Source organism: Prorops nasuta, unplaced genomic scaffold (assembly GCF_024137725.1).
Source record: "Prorops nasuta isolate Cenicafe-Biocafe unplaced genomic scaffold, Cenicafe_Pnas_1.2 PNAS00002, whole genome shotgun sequence".
Lineage (NCBI taxonomy): Eukaryota > Metazoa > Arthropoda > Insecta > Hymenoptera > Bethylidae > Prorops > Prorops nasuta.
In genome coordinates, this window is record NW_027116799.1 from 9,637,128 (window position 1) to 9,663,273 (window position 26,146).

The following is a 26,146-nucleotide window of genomic DNA, read 5'->3' on the forward strand; positions in this document are numbered from 1 at the left end:
CCTTCTCTGTTCTACTATGCGGAAACGAGTGGCCGTAGTATCGTTTTCCCCGTACCGCTTTGTCTCGAAAAATGAGAAACAGCAAACGATGCTAAATCTTTATGCGCTTATAGATAGTGTATTGAGAAAATAATCAGTAAGACTCATTGTTTTTTTTTCTTCTTTTTTTCTCGTACATCCAAGCTAATCAAGACCGAACCAACGGAGATTATTTTATCCGAAGCAACGATAAGATAAGAAACAATTATATCGAGTCCATACTAGCTTTATTTCAAGCAACAAGAGCAATATATTACTTGCCCATAAACCGTTTGAGGTTTTTATATATATGTGAGAATAATTCTAGAAAAGTATTAACCATCGATGCCTCTTGAAATGGCAATGACATTCCGCGGCATCGTTTTCCCAATCGAGTAGCATGCCGATATGGCTGCTAATTTCTGGAACCTTGGCTGCAACATAAGTTAACTCAAGGACGACGAGCGTCTGTCTATACTGATTTCGTCATGGATCTAGAGCTCTAAGCAGGTGAATGTCATCCCCTTAGGATTCGCAGCCATAACAAGTAATATAATAGTCCTTACAGCTTGACAACAACATCTGTTGAATTTATTATCTCATCTTCAAATCTGCGATTTCAGCTAACCGACTAACGGGTAACAGGAATATATCGTACATAATATGGCATAAATATATAATATTAGTATAAATATTAGTTAGATGAGTCATGCTTTCGTCTCGGTATGTTCCGCACACCCTATTCGTTGTGGCCCACGCGGTATCTACGCTATGACTCATCCATAATTATTGGAAGCGTGTGGCGCGGGTTTCGTTCGAAATTTTCGCTTCTCCAAGAAATCGTTGGAAACCCTGTTTGTTGACGAGGAGCAAAACAAAGAGACCTGAACTGAAAAACTGATCGCTTCGATTAATGTATTTTCTTTGAAAAGTTTTTGTCTCGTTACAAGTTTTCGTACAACCAATAGGCCATGATGTGCGGCTCTGTTTTGCGATAGGCTGATTGCGAGCAAAAATAGCCGGTGACGTCATGTGGGGAGAGACTATCACATTGCTTGGAAGAGTCGACGTCAGCCGATGATTGCCGATGCTAACCGATGAAAGCCGACGCTGAAGTAGGCAGACTGCAGAGAGCAGAGGCGCAGAGTTAGAGTGTGTTGTTAGAGCGTGGCAAAGTGTTTTTTTCTCTATTCTTCGGAGACTTGGAACATCACGTCTCTCCGTCTCTTTCTCTCCTTTTCAGTTTTTTGTGCTTCGAACCGAACTGAATGCTGTAAACGAACCAACGGTTCCAACTCTGCACTGTTCCATTTGGTTCAGACTCTCGGGCAAACACGGAGAGGTATTCCCCACGACGCGGCGCGTATGACTCATCATAGCAGCGCGCAGTTTCTAGCCATACAACACATTTCGCCTCGACCAATCTCAATTCACCTCAACATTTGACCATCCGCCTTTCCTTCTCTGTCACTCGTGCGATTCTTCCGCATCTCTCCTTGTGGTCAAGATCGTTCGAACTTAAAAAGGATTTTGCGAGAGTGCCAATAACCTATTGGGAGCAATAGCGCCGTCGTGGGGAACGAGCAAATCTTCGGAAGAGGTTAGAATCGTCCTACCACTTTTTCTGGTCACGAAGGAAAAGGAAAACGCTATCTCTAAGGCTCTCGCAGCATCCTAAAAGAATGAAGCTGGACGTATCTGATGTTTTGTACGACAGTTCAAGTATATCCAGTGACAGTGGAACCTCGCAAAGCTCGCGCGTCAGCCATGATTTTCTCTCCAGTATCACGAGTACAGCGACGGTTCCAAACAACGTAAGTATATTGAAATTCCGAGAAGTAGTAAATGCATACATCAAAAGTAAACACGCTTTTTGCTATATTTTGCTTTGCCAATAACGGTCAGCAGCATCATTCCAATGTTGAAAAACTCATTACGTATTATACATTATGCATCAACAATCGCAAGCTAAACACTCGCTTTACTGAATTATTGGAGCGATTCTCGTGATGTACTTACCGATTGCGTTTCTTTCTATTCAAGAAGCATTACGTAATTCACACTTATGAGCGTCTACCGTGTGTTTCTTAATTTACTGGTTTCATGGCTCTTGTCCCAGCGATTGACTGTAAATTACCAGAACGATATTAGTAAAAATAATAGAAAAGTGATCTACGTGTCACCGGAAATTTTGCTATAGCTTTGAATGTTGATGTTGGTATAGTATGCATCGGTTGAGTAGTAAAGTGGTATGTATTGATCTAAGCTCGGTTTAATTCGGAATTGGCTTCTGCTACTACCCCAACAGCTGTTCCACATTGAGCTCGTGTATGGCTTTCCGGTCACAACAGAGCCATTTGAAAAGTAGCACGTATAGTTGCACATGATCGCCTCTACCGTACACTAATACAAACCGGACAAGGTACTACGTAGCATTATTATTATCAGTTACATGCTAGCGCAGATATATCCGGATAAGCGACAGCAGCAGCTGTTGCCGACTCATGATAATCAGTCTTTTACCAATAATGGCTCTGCGACTTGATCCACTGGCTATTCCATACTTGTAAGTGAATGACGTTCTTTTGTCAATTGTTCGTCCTTTTGAAGGTAATGCTCGCTCGCTATATGCACATAGCTTCTAATTTTATTTTCAAAGTCACGAAATTCTTATCTCATTGTTCTTCTCCCCCTACTGCTTAATGTAAACCTCACACCCTGTCTATCCCTATTGCGTTTCAGTGTGTTAGAGCGGTGTACGATAGTGAAAGATGCATTTTATTATCGTGCACGATACAAAGGAACGGAGAAGAAAGAAAATGAAAGAAAGGAAAAAGCAAGAAACGTGATTCATTCGTCGGACTACCTCATTATACATAATATCTCATTGAAAAAGATGGAAAAAGAATAATAAAGAATTGTAGGAACCGAGAGAAAGCTTATTAGTGATTTTGTATTTCTATATTCGAAAAGAGGACGATTGTCATTCTATACACGCCTGTTCTTTCAGCAAAGCGATGGCCAAAATCGTGATACTAAAAATATTCGTCGAATTTTCATTCGGACGAACTCGTTAAGATTCCTCTCCTTTTTAGCGTAGACAAAGGCAACGGCTATTAAGAATTTTTGAAATGTCCTCCTTCTCTGTTTGGTGCCGAGTCCCTTGCCCCCCCCCCCTCTCCCTCCTTTCTCACCCCAATATGCCGTTTGTCATTTGTCGTTGGCGATCTCTCAAATAATGCCATTCTACCCGACTAATTATTCATTAGGAGACATTTGACCATTTAAGAGCTATTCGCAATTAGCCAACTTAACTCAATGGGCTCGTACTTGTTTCCCGCAGCCTTTCTTCCACTGCAATTAAAAGTTGATCCGTGCTGAGGAAGGTTATACGTTATATATCTGACCGTTTTGTACATTCAGGGCAATTACTGTAAGATTTAAACTCACCTTTGATCGTTCGTGTCCATTATGCTTCATTTCACTAGGCTCACACAAACACATGCTCGCTATATCTTTAGACCTAATTAGCTAAGTCATAAACCCTTGTCGACTCAGTTACATACCTGCGCCCCAAACAACGTGCCGCTCTCGTAGAAGCAAGTATTAAAACGAATATTCGTCAAAACAAGTTTTTCATATATCCATGGACAGTACTTTAACTGTATATGAGTCATTAGTCCTGTGCAGCAGTGCATCAACTTGCAAAACAAAATCGTAAATCAATCTCAGGTATCCAAGCTTTTCTGCTTCTGTTTACCTAGTTGGAAAAGTAGTTTGTTATTTCTCCGCGGCCGGCACTTTTCACGGAGGAGAAAAAAGAACAGCAACAAAACATAGAAAGCTTGGCACGAAAAGAGCGATTGTTCGAATGCGTCAAAGGGGATTCCCCAAGGAAAAATGGAAGTTAACCTATAAAGAAAGCAAAAGGAGCAAGGTCAGTAAGAGTGAGAGAGAGAAAGAGAGAAAAAAAGGGAGGGAAGCTACGAAATGAATGGGTTAAATTGATAATACTGATGCTTTATAATACATATAATTAATGGTGTGCATAGTAGATAAGGTGTAATACCTGGAAGAGGAGAGATTCTGTACATATACACGCATGCGTTTGTCGATTCTATGAAAGAAGCGAAGGAGAAACTGCGGTGGACGCGGGAGAGTCATAAGGCTTCTGATTGGTCGGCCGCTATCGCGCGAATCAGCAATCAAGATGGCGATGACGTCAGGTCGAGGCAGCTTTTCATTGGTGGGGGGAGGTCCGTCCGAACGAGCGAGCGACAGTCTCGGTCTGTTCTATATAGTTTCACAGTCACGTTGGCGACTTCAGTTGGGTTGGGTACGGCATTGGGTAGTACTGTAATACGCGCCTACAATTAGCTAGTCAGGAACACACTCCAATAATACTCGACAGTGCCACACTGGACCGAAAAAACCGCGAAAACTTGTTTTTGCTCAATAACACGTTCAACCTTACAATTATTAGTGCTGTGTGTATTTCGTGCTGTTATTCTCGTTAATAACCGAAGTTCAAGTGCCACGTACTACACGGAGAAAGGATTATACCTCTGAATATAATAAAGTACAGCATATAGTATTGTGCATCAGATTAAAAAGGAACGAGACTAGGCGCAGGAAAATTAGCGCACAAATGACGCAAAGAGTGCCTACTGCCGGCTTCTACGATAACATTGTCGACGATCATAGCTATACGATGTTTTACCTGTACTCGAACGGCATGGGCATCTCCGATCCTTGGACTCCAACGAAAGAAGAAAAATCGATGGTAATTGTCGCTCACTTAACTTTAACGATTAAAACGATCGCGTAAACCGGAAAGCAACAATGCTGAATCGGCACAAACAAAATATCGATTGCACGACGCTCGAAGAAGGTGTCACGGTTCAAGGTTAAGTCGATAACACTGGGTAGGTGTTCTGCATTTACATATACGGGACTGAGAAATAATATGTACGATTGATGGCACGGTTTCTTGTTTCTCTTCTATCGCGTTCCAGGTGGTTCTTTGAGGTGAGGCGTTGTATAGATACTTGAAACTGAAGGAAAATGGCTAAATCTGACAGGAAGTTAGGAGTTAGCTCTCGTTAACCCATCAATTAGAGGGTTAAGTTTAACGTTGGCATAATGAACGGGTCAGGGGACAAGAGGTGTCATCCTGCCTTGAAGAAGATCGTCTCGCGAGAAAGTACTTGCACGACGTATAGCAAAGCCCTTGCCTATATACTTTGTCTTGTCTCGGCTGGGCTAGGCTGCAAATCGAACCTCTGCGTACTGAGTCATCGCGTGTGCCATTTACCAGCGCGATTTATGAATGAAAATCCACACGCACGTGTCACACACAAGAAACAAAGGAAGAAACAAACAAGAAACGGTTTATACACTACTAGTCAACTTTCTTACAAACATGTAAATTATTGATGCCATGTTCCAGCAGCTTGTCGCACTCTCTCCGTGCGTCTCCTTTTTTGCTTGAATACGAAATTGGTGATCCGGTGTAGTTGACCTCGAAAGGAGGTCGATTCCACGGAAAGATATCTTACGTTAGGAATGACGTCAATGCTTTTAACACTTTCCCCTCGCGAATACTTCGAATCTCCCTGAAACTTGTCAGGGATTACGCGTTGAGATTATAAGTATTCTCCTGGATATAGATTTCACGTAGGGCATTTCGTTCAAAAATGTGCAAAGTCTGTCGTTCAAATAACGCGCAAAGTAAATAAAACGCTCCGGTGTGTCGCAAGTAAGGCATTATCGGAAATGGGTGTATTTAACGTTTCAAAGGGTTTCTCGGAAGATAAACTTTATAGATATGGCATTGTAAATATAGGTGATTATGCGGGCATTCCCCTCCCTCCTCTCGCTCACGCGCGCGCGCGTTCTCTGTAGTGAGAAGAGGCTGTCGAAGTGTGCAACCAGTCGGAAATGCCTTGACGATTGCGTCAGTAGTTTGGAATTCATGGACCGCTCTGGGCCCTCCATCCGACTATTTTCCCCCTTTGACGGACACACACAGGCTCGAGCTCGCCTTTGGCCGAACCGGGTTCAATCAAGAGATCCAGTGAAAATTATTTCCTAGAATCTGAATTACTGTCAATGACGCAACGTCACGTGCTCGATTTTCGATTTCTCGGTACGTTAGGTAGGTCCAAGAAACGATACTGTTTTTGTTTTCGTATTTATTTTCATAGGTTATGTTGTGTTTTTTTCTCTTCTACAACAAGTTTTCCAAAACTATTGACCGATTAATCAGTTTCTTCGGATTCTGTTTTTTGTTGCTCTAAACAACTCCAGTCGGTCGGCTGGATGAAGTTGGTTCTCTCGCAACGCAATCGCAAACGCAAGTCGCAACCTTGCCGCTTTCCTCGCTCCACGCTCCGCGCGCCGCTGTTCCCCTCCCCCCACCGCTGTTCTCACTTTCCGAGACGGTGTCTTCTCGAGAAAGGAGGCGAGCGCGCCCGAGCGTGTCCGGACTTGCTCGAAGCGCGACCATGTGCTGATAGCACGATGACAGCGGCAGGGAACGGGGAACAGCGCCGTACCAGTACCAAGCTAACACTGTCTGTCAGTGCCACTAGAACAGTCGCGGTTCACGGATATGTCGTCCTCATTGTAATCCTCCACTCGGTTACTTGGACGATAATATACGTTCTTCGCTTCTTTCCCTTCTTTCGTTTGTTTTTTCTTTTTTCTTTCCCCCCTTCCCCTTCTTTGGGCTGGCTAAAAAGATATTGCGGATTGTCAGAGAACACTGGTGAGTCGATGAACAATAGCAATATTTTATTTTTTTATTCTCTCTCAACTACGCCGTATTTACTTTGGCGATTTTTGTGCCCTAACCTCTCAACTGTTGAGTTATCTTTTATTATTCGATAGCTCGCTGTGAGTTACGATAAAAGGGAATGACGAGGTTTTATGCCAAGAGAGATCAGTTCTTTGTAAAGGAAATGCGCGTTTCCTTTGTTATCTGTGAGTCTGTATTCTTCGTTGTGGCGAGTGGACTCTTTTGTTTATTTCACTTTGGTTTCACTTATCGCTGTAAAACCGATACTTTGGAAAACCTTTATCCGCCTCTACGTTATCGATGGTGTGCTGTGGTACGGTATGGTAGTATCTCGTTTCGTGTCGTGGCGCGTCACGCCAATTTGTTTACTGGGAAAACGTCCTTGAGCCGCCCACCGGTCGTTGGGTTGAGCGCACTACTGATCTTGGCCTGACATTTCGTATGGTTCTCCATAATAGACTTTTCGTAGGAATGGTCGCGTTGTATCGTTCTCTTATCTGAAACAGAAAACATGTATACTTTATGTAGGTTTGTTGTTATGAGTCACGTTTATGGATCGCCAACGATCATCGATACATGCAAATGCATTCCAATGCGTTTAAGTTCCCGGAGGTATTTCAATAGCATACCAGCTTTTCCCGTGAATCGAGCCTCGTATTTATTTTCCTTCGCGCTCCTAGTTTTTGAAACCGCCATCTGTCGCCGTTGTCGCCACGTGTTTGCTGTTTGACATTTTTCCGATAGCCGGCGCTGTGCTGAAATATTTCTATTGTTTGTTGCAATTCCCGCTTCTCTCTCTCTTCTCTCTCACACACACTACCATCTCGACGGTGACATATGTTTTGCGTGTCGTCGCGCAAGATAAGCCGCTTTTAATATCAATCTCATATTTCTCGCGGGTGGTCAGATACACAAACTCGTGTCACCGAGAAGTTATTAAACTGCATGCATTCTCTTGGGTACAGTTAACTCGACGGTTTTTCTGGCACGTATATACGCGGTATGCGTACACAGATGACTCGAAAGGACACACGTTGGCGAGATTGTACGAATATGACTGAGCCACATCCTGGAAACGTTCAGCCTGATAAAAGTTTGATCGTTTTTAGCGACGATAGACTTGACTCTTTCGCCTTTGGCTCTTTTCGAAAGAATAATGGGTCAACGGTCTTTCGAGGTTAGGTTCTCGCGCGGGCTCGCAGCACGCCGCTACCTCTCGCGAACCCCCTCCCTCCCGCCATTAAACTCGCATCACCGAAATTTCAATGTTAATTTTAGAGTGGGATTTAATGGTGGTTGTCGTGGTCTACGATCGTCCCTGCGCTTAAAATTGCTGTTGGCGTCGGCGTCGGCGTCGACTCTGGCTCCGTCGCCGACGTCGTTGGGCCGCAGCGTCAGTGTACGAAAAGGAGGGAGAGAGAGAGAGACGTCGGTCGGAGAGCCGAGTTTTACAATTGTTCAGTGTGCGTGCTGCGCGTATGTGTGCTCTTAATTTCGGGACGAAAGAAAAGAGCGGCAACGGAGTGACAAGGAAACTTGATGAAAAAGGATAAGAGCTCCGATAATCCGACGTCCAGATAAAAATCTGCCGACGAAACGAACGACCCACGAATATACTCTCGCATATACTATATAGTTTTATTTACCATTACGACTGGTATATCGAAACGATATCGATAGCTCGAGTTATGGCAGCCGTCACAGCCATGGATCCGATTGAAATTGCCAATATATTGGCGCAAGAGCTGCTTTATCAGCAGGTATTAAAACAATTTTACCGATCCAGACGAGTCAAATGGAAATTGCCTAAAATCGAGGGAAAGCCTTTTATGGATTAAGGTTAGGATTGGGCAGAGATACGTGAGAAAGAAGATGGCGGGGGGGGGGGGGGATGGCAACGATTGTGCAATATCGTGCAAGTGAGTCGCAGGAGAAACTGCAGCTGTGCTGCTGTCGCCTCGAAATACTCTCTGCAACAATCTTTTAATCCTAGTATCGGGAACGAACAATCGCTCCTCCTCGGTACCATTTTAACGCTATCAGCCTCGATTTTCTCCCCACCAATCCGCTTCTTTTTCTTATCGCTTTTCTTTCGGCCACTCTCGCAATCTTTTACTACTGGCCGATATCGCGCTCTTTGTCTGCCTGCAGCACGAGCGAGCGAGGCAAACGCAAAGCGCTAGCGATTAGAACGGCAAACAGCAAACGGCAATCGGATTTATTTTTAGAAACGCGCAAACCAGCAAACCACACCTCGACAAGTGCAAAGTCGCCATTGCCGCCGCGCACCGCGACGCGGGCACCCCCCCCCCCCCCCCCCTATATGCGTTTCGCACGCATCTTCGCTCTAGTTCCAATACTTCCAATTGGTCCTAGGCTGTACAATCGATCGATAATCGATTTTCGACTTTATTCACTTTCTCGCGTTATTCCATTATTAATGCAATATTTTTCACGTTGAACTCCGTGTTTGACCTTTGGATCACACCACTTTTTTCTACTAAATAATTTTTTTCTGTTTCTTTTGTACTTGTGGCTAATTTCATTGAACGAACTGCACAGTGGCGTATCAATGATATTCAATTTGTTTTCTTGATTTTCTATATATCAAAGCTATATTTTTTAATTTAATTTCTTTGTCCAAATTTTGGATTATATCAACTTTTTTTTTAATTTTATTTTTAAAAAATGAATTATGTATTTATTTTTCCTTTGTACTTACAGCTGGTTTCATTGGACGGATTGCACAGTGGCGTGCCAACGAGAACGACACCGACTTTGACACCGACCACGCTGCGCAGCATCGAACAAACTTTTCTTGAGCTGACCAGCGAATCCGCTTCGCACAGTCGCGAAGCCGGCTTTGTACCACCGCTGGTGGAGCCTTCTCAACCAACACCAGCTCAGACGCAGAATCACCTTCTGGACAATAATCAGCATCATCATCTCCATCAGCAACAACATCAGCAGCCACAGCAACAGCAACAATCACCACCACCGTCCCAAGCACAGCAGCAACAAGTTTCACAGCAGCCGAGCACAAGACGCAATATGGGAGGCAGAAGACCCACCAGAACCATCGGCATGACGCCGGAGGAAGAAGAACGACGACAAGTACGTCGCGAGAGGAATAAAATGGCAGCAGCCAGATGTCGCAAACGCAGAATGGACCATACTAACGCTCTCTTAGAAGTGAGTATATATATATATGATTTATTATGAGAGATTTATCCTGAGTTCTCCAATTTAACTATATTGTATTCTTCAGGAAACCGAGGGATTGGAACAAAAGAAACAGAGTCTGCAGGATGAGATCCATCAGTTGCAGCAAGCCAAGGACGAGCTGGAATTTATTTTAGAAGCTCACAGAGCAGTTTGTAGAATCCGATCTGCTTCCCCGCCAGATGTGAAACCCGTGATAAAGCCTGATATCACGGGAGAGGAGCAGCAGCACCACCAACAACACCATCACGAATTTAACGAAGGTGGAAAGAGAGAATCCATGAACGCCGCTACTGTCCGAGCGAATCGACCAAATTCACTACCAGTCGGTTTTGACAATAACAATAGGCCTAACTCTCTGTCGATCTTTGCCGAACCGAAGGAAAGGCCAGATTCGCTCACTTTTAAAACCATCGAAACGCCTACCTTCATGAAAACCGCGTCGGAAGTTGCTGGAGTGCCGATCACGACGCCCTCTAGCGGGATTCCCTTCAACTTTGATTCGCTGATGGAAGGCGGAACTGGATTGACGCCCGTCTCAACGCCGCTGATACCATCCTGCTCTACTCAGCAAAGAAACAATCTCTCGGCTGTAGATCTAAGCTCCCCTGATGCTAATCCCCCTAAATTAGTGAGCTTGTGACGCCAAGACAGCGCTGCTAGCATCATCACCTGCGCAACGCTAACTGTTGATGCCGCCGATGAGTATGGTTCTAATCAGGACACCGGGGATCTCGACTGAAGCTCTGTATGCTTCATCTTCGAACGGAGAGTGACTGAGAGAGAAAGAGAGAATCGAGCAATTTTCGAATGAATGAACTGACGAATGATAGCGAAACTAAATTATAAGCAAGCCGAAAGATAGATAGGTTTTTCAAGGATACTCTAATGTTTCTTCCCTTCTCGTATGAATTTTAGGTCGTCAAACTTGCAAGTTCGAACTTTTCCAACAAAGTAGCATCTTTGGCTCTTAAATGCTTTTCCTATAGATTTATATGGAAATCATATTTTCTGAAATTTTTCACCAAAGAATGTTTCTTTCATCGGGCCGGGAATATATATAAATATATATATGTATACTATATATATACAAAAATCTATTTAAAAAATTAATCAGTAAAAGCTTTTATGGAAAGTTTACGGATACATTTTTGTACCATACGCTGTAAAATCAATTATGAACTGTATGCCTTTGAAGAGTTAAATCAGCTCAAAAATTTACGTACAATAAGAAACTGTTGCGCCTTTCAAACGTGATCAGCATCACTTAGTCGATGATAATGCGATGAAAGTGTTTTAAAAAATTAAAAAAAAAAGATTATTTTTTACATATACTATCTCAATGTAAAATTTTACCCATTAAGCGACGCTAAATTTTTATATGGATATAGCGTTTAATCCCTCCATACATACATACATATATATATTATATATGCATAAATATATATATATATATATATATATATTTTACACTATATGACAATTTGCATGAATATAAGCAATATTAATATATTTATACACGTACCTGTTATCCATGGTTTGATGGTACTTGCGAAAAATTTCTAGTGTAATTCATTTTTTATGTATTTCATTACTGTATGATATGAAAATCACAATCTTCAAACTTATGGATAACAGTGACGATATTAATTGACGATTGCGTAAAGAGAATAAAGAAATATAGTGCACCATTGATATTGTTGCAATATATTTTAACAAAGTTGATCCAATAAAGGGCATGAAGTGACTGAGAAAAAGTTGGCAGTTTTATTTCTAATGACTGTGGTTTTACCTTGGTAATATTTTATTAATCACGAGAAGCCAGTAACATTCCTTACAGCCTGCTTCTCAGCGTAAGGATCCATTATCTTATAATGACTAAATTCCAACGTAAAGCTCGCTGTTCCGGATGTCAATTTTCTCATAGCCGTCGAATAGCCTAATAATTCAGCAAGGGGTGCCTTTGACTCTATTACCTACATCGAATACATGCACCTCATTAGTTCCATTTAAATGCATCATTGTGGAATAAAGAGATTACCTTATTTCTACCGCGTATATCAATATTCTTTATTTCCCCTCTGCGTTTACTCAAATCTCCAATAATAGCAGAAGAGTGTTCCTCGCTTGTAATTATCTCCAAGTTCATAATAGGCTCCAGCAATACAGGATTTGACTTTTGCAGCAACTGTAATTCAATGATACTGAATATAGGAATAAACAAAGAACAAAAGAACAAAAAGATTATTTGACAGGGAATCGATGCCAAATTTAGGAGTAATAAATTAAAACCCAATTAAAAAAATTTTCCTTAAAAAAAAATGCATTAAATCAGTAGTCATTAATGTTTGGTGGATATCAGTCAATTCTTTATAGTATTAGCGAAAAGCCATTGGAATATTGGAGTAAGAAACGTTCACCAACAGGCCATATTTCTAAGGTCGTCGACAACGATTTACTTGAAAATGTACCACCAGCTTTACAGTATTATAACATTGTACCGTGAGTTATTTAATGCTAGATTGAATATAAGAATCGAGTGAATCTTCACAGGTAGTGGAAATACAAGATGTGGAAGGATCCAGTGTTGCAAACACTTACATAGCCTGTCCATCTGATTCGCAACAACAATTAAGCATTAGTTTGCCCTTCTTGATACTTATCATCAAGAATTTAAATCTAGAGTGTCGAATAAAATTACAGGTAAACATTAAATCAATAGATGAAAAATATTAAATATCCAACAATTTATAAATTAATTGACATTTTAGATTCTAGATTCAAATCAATTACGTCATTATTTTCAATTTCACTTCTCGAATTCCGAAGATAAATATGCCCGAAATTCGACATTTTCCCATATTAAAGTCCAGCTAGAGCCTGGTTGGAACAGATTGGAATTGGATTTGCACAATTTGACTGACACGATCTTCAAGTCAAAATATGAAAAGACCGAACGTCTACAGATTTGCGCCAATTGTCGATTACGAAGAATATATTTTATTGACAGGCGATACGGGGAGCAAGAAATTTGTCCAAAGTTGTACCGAAACTTTCTAGACCTGTACATGACCAAATGGGGCATTTCCAAGGTCAACGTTGAAGCACAAACCAACGAGTCTTGCATCGAAAATGAGAAAGAAAAAAGAAGTAGTGCACAAAGCACATCGGAGAAACATTTACAAATGTTTCATGATAAGTTCTATCGTGATGTCCAAACGAGATGCCACAAGGTAATAGAAAATTTTTTCAATAAATATCCAACTAGGGTGGGAGAGATCACAGAGTTCTTGAGGCAGGCCAGAATCAAGTCGTACGCTGTACCGTTAAACAATGAAAAATCCAAGAATTACAACGAACCAATGTCAATGGATATACTTTCCAATGGAGCATTAAGAACCTGCAAGCAGTTAATTGAAAAGAAACCTTTAAAAATTGCTGAAGAGAATTGGGTCTATCGTTACCTCAATCTAAACGATAAAGCAAAGCCGAATAAAGTTGCATATGCGATGAAGCAGCAGCGTATTTCTTCCCCAAAAACTATTTTTGATTTGAAAGAAGCGTATAAAAGGAATGCTTCAAAGCGATCCAATTGATTCGACGAGGTGGAAGGAGTCATAAGGACAGTCTGATAATTACCTTCCTGATGGATTGAGTCACTGCAGCTGTAACCATAGTTAGAGAAGTGCCTCGTAAAACTTCCAGCCAATGCAGCTTAACTCCTACATTGATAAGCGGACAACCGAGCAAGGGACCATGTAGGAGACCAGTTTTTATACCATTTCTAACTGCTTGCATTATTTTTGGTTGTATGGCAGAAATGTTAGAAGCGCTGTCCGCGCTGTTATCAAATGTTAATAACTCTTGCTTCTCATAATTTGGTATTACACTTATTGTTACAGTAACTTTGTGATTACTTTCTCCTATTTTGTGCTCAGCGATATGAGTATCTTTACTCGAGCTCTGTATCGTTTCCTTGTAAGCTATTTGTAGTGGTCCCAGATCAGCGTTTATCTTATAATCCTTTCTTATCCTCTCTCTAATGATCTCCAGATGTAGCTCGCCCATACCTGAAAGAACGATCTGTCCAGTTTCCTCGTCATACCTCACTCTTAAGCTAGGATCTTCCTTCGAGAGCTGCTCCAAGGCTGTATCCAAAGCTGTTTGATATGACAGAGAAGGAGGCTCGATGGAACAGAAAAATACAGCATCTGGCACTCTCGCTCCAATATTAAATATGCTCCCCGGGTCATCCAGGTCCAATTTCTTCTCTTGTTCCAGGATTTTCTTAGCTCGGTTGATTGCTGAAGAGCTGTTAGTCAGCAAATCTCCAGTACTTGCTGAAATAAGTCCAGCAGCTGCTCCGATATTTCCATGGTGGACCTCATTGATTTCCTCGTAATCATCCGCATAAGCCGCATACAAGCGATTTATTATCTCAGTTTTCTCCTTCTTCGCATTGTAAACTTTGTCCCCCTTCTTCAAATTACCGTTATAAAGTCGGAAAAATGTAATCTGTCCTCTCTGCTTGTCGTGAATGACTTTGAACACTCTTGCGGCTACATCGCCTTTAAAGCAACGATACTGACTCTCATAATGACTTTTATCCGGAGAAGGCAAGTAAAAGATTACGCTGTCCATCAATGGCTGAATTCCAATATTTTTATATGAACTTCCTAATAGAACAGGTGCAGCTTTTCTATCAATCGTTACTCTTTGCAAAGAATCTATTAATATGTTGGATCCTATATTTTCCAATGATTCCTCCTGTATTATTATCTCGGCTAAGGTATCATCTATGGAAGACAGCTTGTCTACTAAAGCACAGCGTTTCTTTAAGGCTTTTTCCCACAACTTGCTACTTTTATTCTCATCTAGCTTTGATCGAATTATATTTGCTCCTTGACTTTTGCTATCAAACTGTATTATTTCTAGGAAAACAAGATCAAGGATACCGATAAGGTTACCATTCTGTTTTATTGGAATTTGTAAGGGCAGTGGGTCTGTGCCTAGTTTAGTCTCGATCGATCCTACGCTCATTTCAAAGTCAGCATCAGGCCTATCCATTTTATTGACGTAAAAGATTCTTGGTATATTATACTTATCTGCTTGATTACAGACGGTTAATGTTTGAGCTTCAACACCAGCAGAGCCATCCAATATCACTATGGAACCATCCAATACTCTAAGAGTTTGCTCAACTTCCATGGTAAAATCGATATGACCAGGAGTGTCTATTAAATTAAATCTATGATTCTTCCAATTAAATGTTACAGCAGCAGAAGTTATTGTTATGCCACGCTCTCGCTCTTGATCCATATAATCAGTTACGGTATTTCCATGATGTACTTCTCCCATGTCTGAGATCAGGCCAGAATAAAATAACATTCTTTCTGTAGTTGTGGTTTTACCTTTAAGCAATAACCAAACTTAGAAAATATAATTACTAAAATAGAATAAAAGCATGGCATCGAGTAAGACATACCAGCATCAATATGAGCCAAAATTCCAATATTCCGTACTTTAGAAACATCATTCTTTTTTTGAGTTGATCGAATTGAATCCTTCTGACTTTCATGAACAAATCGCGTTCTTAGCTGACACCACGAACTATTAATTATTCTTCGTTTTAATAACATTTTTAAACCAGTGAATAATTAAGAAGTTTTATTTGCGTTCCTACAATGTAAAAATAGTGACAACTAACAACAAATTAATCTTAAATAATGTAAACTGCAGAAGATACGTATTCTGTAATTAAAAATTGTTCATTACCCAGATTAAGAATATTTTGTTAAAATTTATTGTGGAATCAACCCTTATAACCTTAAATGTGAAGCAGAAGACCAAAAAGTACAAAATGTCGCCATCTATCGAGGCAATCCTTAACTTATGCATAGCACAGCTCAGCACAGCTCAGCACAGCTATTACTCAGGGTGTCCAGGGTCAGGATCATTCAGAAGAGACAAATTAATGGTACAAAAGAGAGAGCACTTTATATCCAACCAATACTTGAATTGCATCTATGGATGCTGACATAAATTATTAATAATAATATGTCACAGTTGAATTATATATTATATAATTTATAAATAATTATATATATATTTTTAAATAGATTCATTTTTATACTGCATTTCGGCACTTATGGAATATAATATCTTCTACCCTGGATTCCCTTCCTTCGCTGCAGTCAGATAGTTTACTGTATGAAAAAACTTTTCCTTTGCAGTAAAGACAGCTAGCCGTAGAAGGATGAGAGCTAGTAAAATGATTTTCTATGGATCCTGGTGATCCATCAAACTCAATATCACAGATCAGACAGTAAACGGAAGGTGTCCTAAATCTTGCATGTACTGAATCGGTAACTACACGGCCCTTTGGTACTTGACCTTTGCCATCCAAACTCTTTTCTCCTGATGCCATTTTAATCTAAAATGAAAAGTAATGATTTCTCAGCCATAACAATTTAAGTATCCAAGAATGTTTTCTCAATCTTATAGGATGGAAGTAATCTGTCGCAGTATATATATTAGCATATAATAGCAATGATCATTCTGTTCTTCAAATCAAAAAATTGGTATTATTGGTAATAAATAGTCCAAAGATTATGATACCATGGTAATGTGAAATATATTTCTATTTCTTATACAAATATGTGAACTGAGAAGTTACAACAGACTTATTTGTTGAGTCACGCAAGTGTCAAGTGTTTAATACAAAAAGTTTATATAGGCTTAATTTTAAAGTGCAGTCCGATTAGAGAAAACACCAGACATTTCAGGTCCTGGACAAGATAATAAAAGCATCTTAAGCCTTCTGGGTCACGAGATTGATTAACATCCAGCAAAGACCCGGTTTTGGATGTAGTAAAGGAAATATGTTCATCCCCAATGACAATTTCCAATTCTTGGCGACCAACTCTGTCTGGCTGTGGCCACAGAGAATCATCTTCCTGCATAATTTCTGAATCCTGTATAATTCTTTTTAACTCTTCCATAACACATTGATGAACATAAGCTTCTTTTCTAATCATTGTGTCATTCTTGTAATTAGAGTTATTAGCGTAGCGCAGTTTACCATCGGGTCTGAATTCAAATTCGAGAAACTCGTGGCCAAATTTGCCTTTGTGGCCCACATAATATCGTATATAAAAATCCGTCGACATTATTCTTGAATTGTGTTAAACGTAATTTTCCTTAGCCTTTGGATTTTACGATATTCTAAAAGTTAAAAGTTTTTGCGTACCTTTAATGGATAGGTTATGTCAGCGTTACTGGTAAACTACTCAATCAAACTACTGTGGTAAAGTGAGGTAAACTGGGCGTCAGCGTCATGCAACAGGATTTTACAGGATCCCTCTAGCCCTCTGTAGCCAACATTACGGAACGAAAAATGAGGGAAAATTGTCCAGCATTATTTTTCGCCCAATTTCAATATTTATGGGCTTGTTGGAATCGTTAGAACTTGCACCTTGTAATAAAACAGACGTATTTTCCAAAAAATGAAACAAAACATCAAATTGTTTAAAAATTTGGATTAATAATATTTAAACGCTAAACAAATCGAAAAATCTGTCTATTTTACGACAAAGTGCCAGACATAACGATTCCAACAATCCCAAAAACATTGAGATCGGTTGAGAAATAGAACCCTACCATTTTCTCGCGTTTTCGAGGTGGACGAAAACCAAAAATTTTCAGGAAGGAAGCTAGCCTCCCGCCCCTCTCGCGGATCACCCTACCGTGTTCGGTGTTCCCCCATTCCAGCGTCGACACTTTACTGCATACACATGGCACACACACACACATAATCTCTCTCTCTCTCTCTCTCTTTTTCCTCATTTACACTATTCTCCTGTCTGTAGCAGAAAGGGTCTCATTAACTAACTTAGTGTACCGGGAGATTTAAATGGAGCTTTATTTTTTCCTTTCATGCTATTATAGTTTATATCAAGAGCTTTATAAAACATCAGATAACGTTCTCATTTAATCCATTCGTATACCGTAGGTACTTAGTTTTTAATTTGCATATAGATGTGTATTTTGTTGAATCACACAGGTACTCATAGGCCGGTATTCATAGTAGTTATTTATACATTAAAACCGACTTAAGCATAGGTTATTCTTTTTCTATTACTGTTAGATGAAAAAGGACAATCGATACTTTAAGTCAGACTTAAAATATAAGCAACGACTATGAATACCGGCCATACTCCCACTCTGACCTTCTAACTTATTGTGTGGGAGCGTGCAGCAAATACAATGATAGCGGCGTGTCAACGTGTGTAATTGTACCTATATATATAAATTAATTGGTAGCTCGAAACTGCGAAAATTCACTGATAGTTTATGCTGATCGTATGCATACATACACATCAATACACATTCTTATCTCAGTATCATCTTGTTAGTATGCACGATCCCTATATGAGCTTGGGGGTTAGAGCGGGGGCCTGGGGGCCCGAACATCTACAATTTTGTATATCTCATGGCAAATCTGCAAATGCAATATCACCTGCAGCGATTCTACACCCGAAATATTGTCGATCGAGTTGCATTAACCAATGGCGACTCTCTCTTTAATCTCGAGAGCAATATCGATGATATTTTGAATATAGAACATGGCTGTCTCGATTTTGCTCCAAAAAATTGACGATCGAGATATTTTAATCTTAATAGCGGTTCTCTTTCTTTCTAATCTCGGGAGCAAAATAAAATAGCTTATTTTACTTTAGTCAATCATATCCAGTATAGGCTAAAGCAAAAGTTAAAAACTAAATGTAAACAATATTCTTAAATACAAGCCATTTAATCCATTGTCCGAGTGGTAAACATTTTGGAGTTGGCGGTTCATTCACGAAGCTGCAGACCACCCAAGGAGAGCGCGGATAATTGAAGCTATATTATTAAAATTTCAATCACTGTAAAGCGGAGAAAAAATAATGATTATCAAATACGGTTTTCTAATTGGTAAATATAATATTTTTTATTTAATTTGTAATTATTGGTGGGAGACAATTGCCATAGTCAATGTAAATAAAGACTTAGATAATTAAATAAGAACCACGAAAATCAAAGCGTAAGACCGAAGACGTACGAAATACTTGAATTGAAGTAATGAGTGTAACGTGAATTTAATTAAAAGCACGCGAAAATGTATAGGCATTCGGGTAAACGGATTGATTAAAAATGACGGAAAAATGTATGCACTACGTGTCATTAATTGCAGAAGAGATGCAATGCGTCCTATAATGTTTTATAAATGAAAATAATAATGCTCCTTTTATCAAAATTTTAATCACGCATGACTCGGTTCAATTCGATTTAGATAATTTCAACTTCATGCACACATAGATGAGTAACTTAATCGAGATTTAACCGACTTTTTAGGAATGCATTTGTTCATTCAGCGAACTGCAATAAATCAGCTTACACTGGCATAATTGAATTAAGCTCATATTAGCCAAATAAGTTACTTACATACCTATCCAGTTGTGTAAACTCTGTAGTAAACAGACTGGTAGCCGACAATTTTTATTTTACCAGTAACTATCTTATGAATTGGTTCTCTCCTTTCTATTTTAATTTTTTTGTTGTTTATATTCTACAAATTAAAATATATAAGATTGAAACGGGAAAATGGCAAAAATTCCTTCACCCTCTCCCCAACTCATCTCTTCGATACTAGAAAAGCTGACGCACCAATTTCGAAATTCGTGTGTAAGATTTATACATATATAGAACAAGAAAATTCATTGAACAAAATGTGTGCTCGTTTATGGATTTCCATTAAGCTTCCAAACGTATGAGTTTACGTTATAAAAGTAGAGCACACAATATTATTTCTTCTTTTTCTTTGGCTTTTTTTGAAGTGCGGGTAGATTCTCAGTTTTTCTTTTATATGCAGGTTTGGTACCGATGCTACCGTCCTTTTTCCTCCTTTCTTGCCTCTCTCCCTCTTCTTCAATTTACTGATTCTCTAGTTCTATAAGAGTGATGAAGGTGTTGCATCTGTGCTGGAGCTCCAAGGCTGTTGTGGAATTAACGCAACAATCGAATCGGAAGTAGGGAGTGGACCTTATGGTTGCTCTGAGCTCTTCGTAAGCGTTCTCTTTGTCGAAGCTCAATTTGTAAAGCATGCATACGAGGAATCTGTGTTCTTCTTCGGTGTACTTTTTGCCCTTGTTAGTACCATAGGCTATCTTGAGCTGATGAAAAGGAGCCCTGCATCTAGTCATTTTGGCGTCTAGGGCTTTCTCTATGCCGGCTCGTAGCTGAATTTTGGCTTTGCCGCGCTGTATCTGAGCCATTACCCTATATAACAATGTCCTGAAGCTCTTGACAGCGTTCCCAGAATACCACGGGATACTCCATAACTATTTCAAACGTTTTACCCTCGACCTCTTTGGTGATGTTCTCGATATCATCCCTAACATACCTTTCGTTTGCTTTTATAAATTGATTAAAATCACGTTTGGTCCAGTTGGTAAAGCCCTGAGTGAGAAATTTGAGCGGTGTAGATTGGTAACCGAAGAAACAACACTTTCTGATGGTAAGAAAATCATGATTCATTTCAGCAGAATCTTTATTTGTTAAAGTATTATATGCAGACGTGTATATATATATAATACTTTAACAAATAAAGATTCGGTATAAAAATATATTCTCTTGGTCTCTCTCTCTCCTTCTTTAATAAATTAAAAAAATTTATTTTCCCCTTAGATGGATATAAATGATGGAAGCTCTGTCGGCGATGGCGCACCACCTTCACCGAAGGCATCATCCCACGCCGCCGCTTTCACCACCATCTCGCCGATGGGTGGTGCCGCCGGTGAATCACATGGCTCGAACCTCGATGTATAGCGCAAAGTGGCCTTCCTGGGACTCCAGCTGCAGGAGTACATCCTTACGAGAGATGCTATATACAACAGGTTGTTTCAGAAGCGGCCTAAGGCCAAACGATCGTGTTTCGACCTGCAGGATATTAGCATCTCGGATATGGTTGTACAGAGAGGAGCTCGGCGATTCGGTGTTGTAAGTCTCTCCTCCCGGTGCTGAAAAAAAATATTATATGATAATATGTTTTACAATTGATTTTTCTTTTCGATTGTTAGGATCTTTCCGTAGGTATGGACCTTTACCATAGGATATCGTTGCTCTTAGCGGTAAAGAAAGCTAGGTTCTACCCGGGAATTTCAAAAGCGAGTGGGAAGCGCTTTCCGCTCCAAAATTGACCTCATAAGGACTGTTGTAAGTGGAAAAGGATTCATAGAAATAATGTAACATACAAGGTTTTTCTCTGACAATGGAGCATAGGAGGTTTTGTGTTATTCAAACAATAGTAAATTGTACTGTAATTAAGTTCTAAAATGAACATTAAATTTAACTATCTACGCTTTTATTAATTATAATAATGTGTAGTAACCCATAGAGCACCTAGTGGCTTAAAGACCTCTTTTTGGTGTCTTTTAGTCAATTGGATGACTAAAAGATGTCTATAAGACAACGTTTAGTCAAGTGTGCTGTAAGGTATATTAGATATACAAATTGTTTAACAACACGTTTTAAATATCTTAATATTTTAGGTGTTAAATTAGAAACCAAAGGATTGACCAAAAAGTCGCTGCATCCTTGAACTCTCCATTTTCATACTTTTGGTGATATTCATAATATTTACCTGGAATTAAATAAGCTTTATAAATCAATACAAAACATATTCCATTTGCGTTATTTTTGGTACTATAGCTAAGTATAATATTCACCAACCTAAAATTGTGTCTCGCAATAGCCAGCATACAGGATGCTAAATTCTCGTGTATATATAAATCATGACAGTCCAACTTGCCATTATCAACATAATGCTTCATGAATTAATCAGTGATATAATTAATAAATCCATTATCTTGCACTTTCTATGCCCAAGTAAGACCATTTCCCATTCATCCTTGTTTAACGCACTTAATTACTTAGATCTTGCATGTTGTAGTAACTGTAATACAATTTTTTAGATATGTATTAATTGTCAGCATCAAAATGTAAATTATATTACTCACCAGCATGATTCATGTTAAGTATCCTTGACAATCCTATTATTTTAGATATTGTAGATTTATATTCCATTGGCAGTGATTGCAAAAATATTTCTAATCATGCTTTGCCTTGCTTTTCACAATGCATCAGGTAAGTAGCACCACACTGCTATAATGAGTGATGGCTCATTAACGTAGTGCCATACACTACTAGAAGGGATTTGTAAGGTTATTTGCTAACTTTAATTCGACTTTTATCCTGAATATTAAGCTTACTACAATTATAAAGTAAGGCTATCAAATCAGCTGCAAATCACTCATTCTCATTCATGTTCTGTAATTTTTCTATCAATTGAGGAAAATTGCTTTCCATCAATGCAGAGGTAATGATATCTGCTAACCTGCTTGTCTTCCATTTATCTGCTACTTTATTAGCATGAATAGATAAAATTTATGATGATTGTAACAGGGTACAGAGTAACTAAGGTTAGCCGCTAAAAGTTCAAATTTCTGATTTTAAGAGAACTCATGGATATTCACAAACACAACCAAATGCACTGTAACGTTGCCAGCTCTTCAATTTTAGACGTTTAGATGGTTTAATCAATAATCTGTAATACCGGCTTTTGACCAATGTGAAGTTAGCGTTTTTAGGTCATTTTATCGTTAGGACATTTTATCTTTAGGTCATTTTCCTACCCACCCACTGACTTACTGTCTTATCTGTCTATCGGTATCGACTTACCGACTTATCGACTTGCTTATTTAAATGTCTATACATTATTGTTTATTTGTAAAAATAATTCTTTTATGTTTTTAATACATATTCTTTATACTTTTAATATAATTTTACAATGTTCTTTTGTTTTTAGAATATGAATATGGAATCACAATCCAGCCAGGGAGTCGTAGTGGTGGCGGCATCGAGGGAGGAACGCCTCCATATTTTAGCCCTCCTGGGACTCCTCCTTGAGCGATTCGAGCCTGTCCGTGATAGTGGTTTGGACAGGTCGGTGAAACGTAGGGTTTTACCCTGTAAAAGACCGAACACCGACCTGTTCCACATTGCGTTTGCGGCAGCGCTCGAGTCGCAAAAGCATTTGGTTTCCGGTGTTGTAAGTATTTATTTAATACGATTCTTTATGCTTGTCATATTGGGCGTAATGAGTAATTAGATTATTAAAATTTAAATTGTTCTTTCTTTTCCTGTAGGGTCCCATGAGCTCTCCTATGCGTAATCGCGTGGTGGCCGCGCGGTTATTTAACCGTTTTAGAGCAACAGGGAGAGAATGGGACAGCATCGGGAAGGTCTATCGCTGCAGGCAGTCCTTCTTCGCTTATGTTGTAAGATAATACAGATATTTATAATTGATTTGTATTTTTATCAATAATTGTGAGTGTTTTAAATTATATGTTTTTTTTGTTACAGCAATGTCTTATTAAAGACATTTTGAAGGGAACTGTCGCAGCGAAAGACCTGCCGGCATGCTTGCTGCCGTGGCTCTTAGCTACGGTAAGTTGTTAGTTCTGTTTCTTTTATAGTAGATTGATGTGTATAACAATAATTGTTTTTTTCTTTATTTTATAGAATTCCGCCATTGAGGAATGTATTTCCTCATTCACGTTTGCTCAACTGGCGGAATATCGTAGCTCTGAGTTTTGGAGCAGATATGTCGGCCCAAATGTCGAAGGAGGAGATGCTGCTGAGGTGGAGTCGCCGAGGCCATCATCCGGTATGTTAAATTCTGAAAAAAGATATAATTATTAATATTACATGATGCTAAAAAAGTAAAATGTATGTTTTTAGTATCAGTATCGGTGATTCAGGCCGAAGGCGAGTCCCTCACAGCTTTTGGTAAGTGAATATTTTTTGATGGGTGAAGATGTTATTATTTTATTAATTTCTTGTTATTGTTACAGTTGAAAATATCCAGGAGGGAACTGGGACTATGGAGGTCATTGTTGATACTCCCCACTCTTCAGAGCGTAAGTACATATACTTGGTTAAAATTCTTCTTGAATTATGATTGTTAAGTAAAATTGTTTTTATTTTCTTTCATTTTATAGATATAGACATGCCTGTTTCTGAGAGTGGGGAGTCTCTGGAAATTACCTGTAAGTAGTATAATTTTTTATATACTGAGTTTTCCTATTGTGAATACTTGTTCAATTTTCAATATACTAATTTCATTTATCCTTATTTCTCTTTAGTTTTTCATGATATCCGAGTCACCTCGCTCATTGACGGTAATTGTCTATATTTTTCATTTTTTTTTCTTATATTTTAATTTTTATTTTTTTTTTCTTATATTTTAATCTTTATTTTTGTTTTTACCCATAGAGCACCTAGTGACTTAAAGACATCTTTTAGGTGTCTTTTAGTCAATTGTATGACTAAAAGATGTCTATAAGACCACTTTTAGTCAAGTGTGCTGTATGGGTATAGATTCTTGTATTCAGCCCTTACTTATGGGGGGTGAAAGGACACCTGTACCATCGGATCAGGTACTTGGGGATGGAGAGCTAGGTAAGTTTTCTTTTTTTACGTAGATATGTGTGTGGGGTGATACGATACTCTATTTGTATTTCGTTATTTAACATAATATAATTATAAATATTGTATCTTTTTCAGACATATCAATGGCATCTGAAGTTGCTTCCATCCCCAAAACTAGCCATCCGATGGTACAGATGTGGTCCAAAATTCGTAAGTTTGTAATATATACATGAAATATTATGTACATTTTGTTTTTTAAAAATGTAATAAATGTTCTTTTTGTGCTTTGTAGGGGTGACAGAGAGATCGGATATCATCCCTCCTCCACCACCTATAAAGAGGAGGAGAATGTTTTGGGCAAGAAAGTCAGGTAATTGTAATACAATTTGTATTATTTTTTTGTACTTTCGTTGCTTTTCTTATGACACATTTCTTTGTTTTGTTTTAGACTTCGATGTGAATGACGAGCCTATTCGTAAGTTTTATTTTTCAAATAGTAATTTTAATATCATAATGTATTACATATTATATGAAATCTATCTGTATTTCAGCCTCTACATCGTCTACACCAACCAGGTGGGAAAGCCTTCATGGGAAGGAGATGCAGGTTATTGGTAAGTGAAATTATTCATATTTATATGTAGATTAAATTAAAATTTTGTGTATTAATTGAAGTTTATTTTGATTATTTTAGGTTCTGAAAAATCTCCTTCCCATGAAGGTTCAGTGGAGTCAGGTAATATTACACTTTTGCAATGCGTGTAAGTTTTCGGAGTATTTGTGTCTTAATATTTCATATTTCTCTTTCTCTATTTAGATTCTAAATTACAAAAAACCGGCCGGGGGAGGAAGAGAGCTGCAGGTAAGATTGTACATTTAAAAACATATCACCTGTTTGTTCTTTTCAGTGATGTAGCATTTGTGTCTTAATTGTGAATGTTTCTTTTTGTTTATTTAGAGAAGGAAAAAACATCGCGCGGCTCAGGTCGGAAGAAAATGCGAAGTGGGCCTGCAAATGAAAGAGTAAGTTTTTTCGGTGAAATATATTGTCATATTTACTGATAAAAATGATTATGTTTTTCAGAATTATTTAATCACCAAATGGTGTAAGAAGCCGGAGCAGGAGAAGGAGGGAGGAGAAGGAGGACGAGGGAAAGGACGAGGGAAAGGACGTGGGAAAGGACGGGGAAGAGGGAAGCAGTAGGAAGAAAGGAAGAAGGAAAGGGACAAGGAAAGGGATAAGGAAAAGGATAAGGAAAAGGACAAGGAAAGGGACAAGGAAAGGGATAAGGAAAGGGACAAGGAAAGGGATAAGGAAAAGGACAAGGAAAGGGACAAGGAAAGGGTTTTTGTACATAATATAAATATATAGTGTTTTTTAAATTAAATTATGTTTATTTACTCAAAACCTGGGTCCTCATTATCCTCTTTTAATTAAAAATAATATAATAAATAGAAATTAGTTTCACTTTACATTAAATGAAAGATTTATTATTAAAAAATTTATTTTAAATATTATTTTCGTATAAATTATGATTTTAAAATATCTTTGAATGAGTGAAATTGGCTCACTTCGTA

The 26,146-nt window shown here is 38.8% G+C and overlaps 5 protein-coding genes and 1 long non-coding RNA gene across 9 annotated transcripts; 3 read left to right on the forward strand and 3 right to left on the reverse strand.

The window, feature by feature from the left end:
* Positions 1–1,153: 1,153 nt before the first annotated feature.
* kay (transcription factor kayak) lies at positions 1,154–11,796 on the forward strand. 3 transcript variants are annotated; one of them, XM_066730858.1, is made up of 3 exons: positions 1,154–1,832; positions 9,542–10,009; positions 10,086–11,796. In XM_066730858.1, the coding sequence occupies exons 1-3, from the start codon at positions 1,701–1,703 to the stop codon at positions 10,680–10,682; spliced, it is 1,197 nt and encodes a 398-aa protein (XP_066586955.1). In that variant the 5' UTR covers positions 1,154–1,700; the 3' UTR covers positions 10,683–11,796. The 3 variants fall into 3 exon arrangements, with proteins under 3 accessions (XP_066586955.1, XP_066586948.1, XP_066586962.1); XM_066730851.1 differs by lacking the exon at positions 1,154–1,832 and adding an exon at positions 4,342–4,801; XM_066730865.1 differs by lacking the exon at positions 1,154–1,832 and adding an exon at positions 8,197–8,577.
* LOC136775807 (uncharacterized) lies at positions 2,791–3,918 on the reverse strand. The gene is made up of 3 exons (XR_010822989.1): positions 3,779–3,918; positions 3,469–3,719; positions 2,791–3,372 (listed from the first exon to the last, which is right to left on the reverse strand). It is a non-coding gene; the product is annotated as an uncharacterized lncRNA (long non-coding RNA).
* mRRF2 (mitochondrial ribosome recycling factor 2) lies at positions 6,796–16,167 on the reverse strand. Of its 2 annotated transcripts, XM_066730840.1 has the most exons (6): positions 15,815–16,167; positions 15,525–15,718; positions 13,679–15,450; positions 12,081–12,227; positions 11,832–12,015; positions 6,796–7,314 (listed from the first exon to the last, which is right to left on the reverse strand). In XM_066730840.1, exons 2-5 carry the CDS (start codon positions 15,676–15,678, stop codon positions 11,851–11,853), a joined length of 2,238 nt encoding a protein of 745 aa, XP_066586937.1. In that variant the 5' UTR covers positions 15,679–15,718; positions 15,815–16,167; the 3' UTR covers positions 6,796–7,314; positions 11,832–11,850. The 2 variants fall into 2 exon arrangements, with proteins under 2 accessions (XP_066586937.1, XP_066586928.1); XM_066730831.1 differs by lacking the exon at positions 6,796–7,314 and having other exon boundaries at positions 11,839–12,015; positions 15,525–15,741.
* On the forward strand, positions 12,384–13,635 carry LOC136775846 (uncharacterized). The gene is made up of 3 exons (XM_066730968.1): positions 12,384–12,506; positions 12,593–12,742; positions 12,811–13,635. The coding sequence occupies exons 1-3, from the start codon at positions 12,384–12,386 to the stop codon at positions 13,633–13,635; spliced, it is 1,098 nt and encodes a 365-aa protein (XP_066587065.1).
* A 481-nt stretch (positions 16,168–16,648) lies between the features above and the next one.
* mago (mago, exon junction complex subunit) lies at positions 16,649–17,365 on the reverse strand. The gene has a single exon (XM_066730876.1). It carries the CDS (start codon positions 17,206–17,208, stop codon positions 16,768–16,770), a length of 441 nt encoding a protein of 146 aa, XP_066586973.1. The 5' UTR covers positions 17,209–17,365; the 3' UTR covers positions 16,649–16,767.
* A 6,935-nt stretch (positions 17,366–24,300) lies between these two features.
* LOC136780806 (uncharacterized) lies at positions 24,301–25,772 on the forward strand. Its single transcript, XM_066739352.1, has 10 exons — positions 24,301–24,318; positions 24,532–24,598; positions 24,704–24,778; positions 24,861–24,938; positions 25,017–25,043; positions 25,120–25,182; positions 25,263–25,304; positions 25,386–25,430; positions 25,527–25,591; positions 25,653–25,772. The coding sequence occupies exons 2-10, from the start codon at positions 24,541–24,543 to the stop codon at positions 25,770–25,772; spliced, it is 573 nt and encodes a 190-aa protein (XP_066595449.1). The 5' UTR covers positions 24,301–24,318; positions 24,532–24,540.
* The last annotated feature ends 374 nt before the right edge of the window (positions 25,773–26,146 follow it).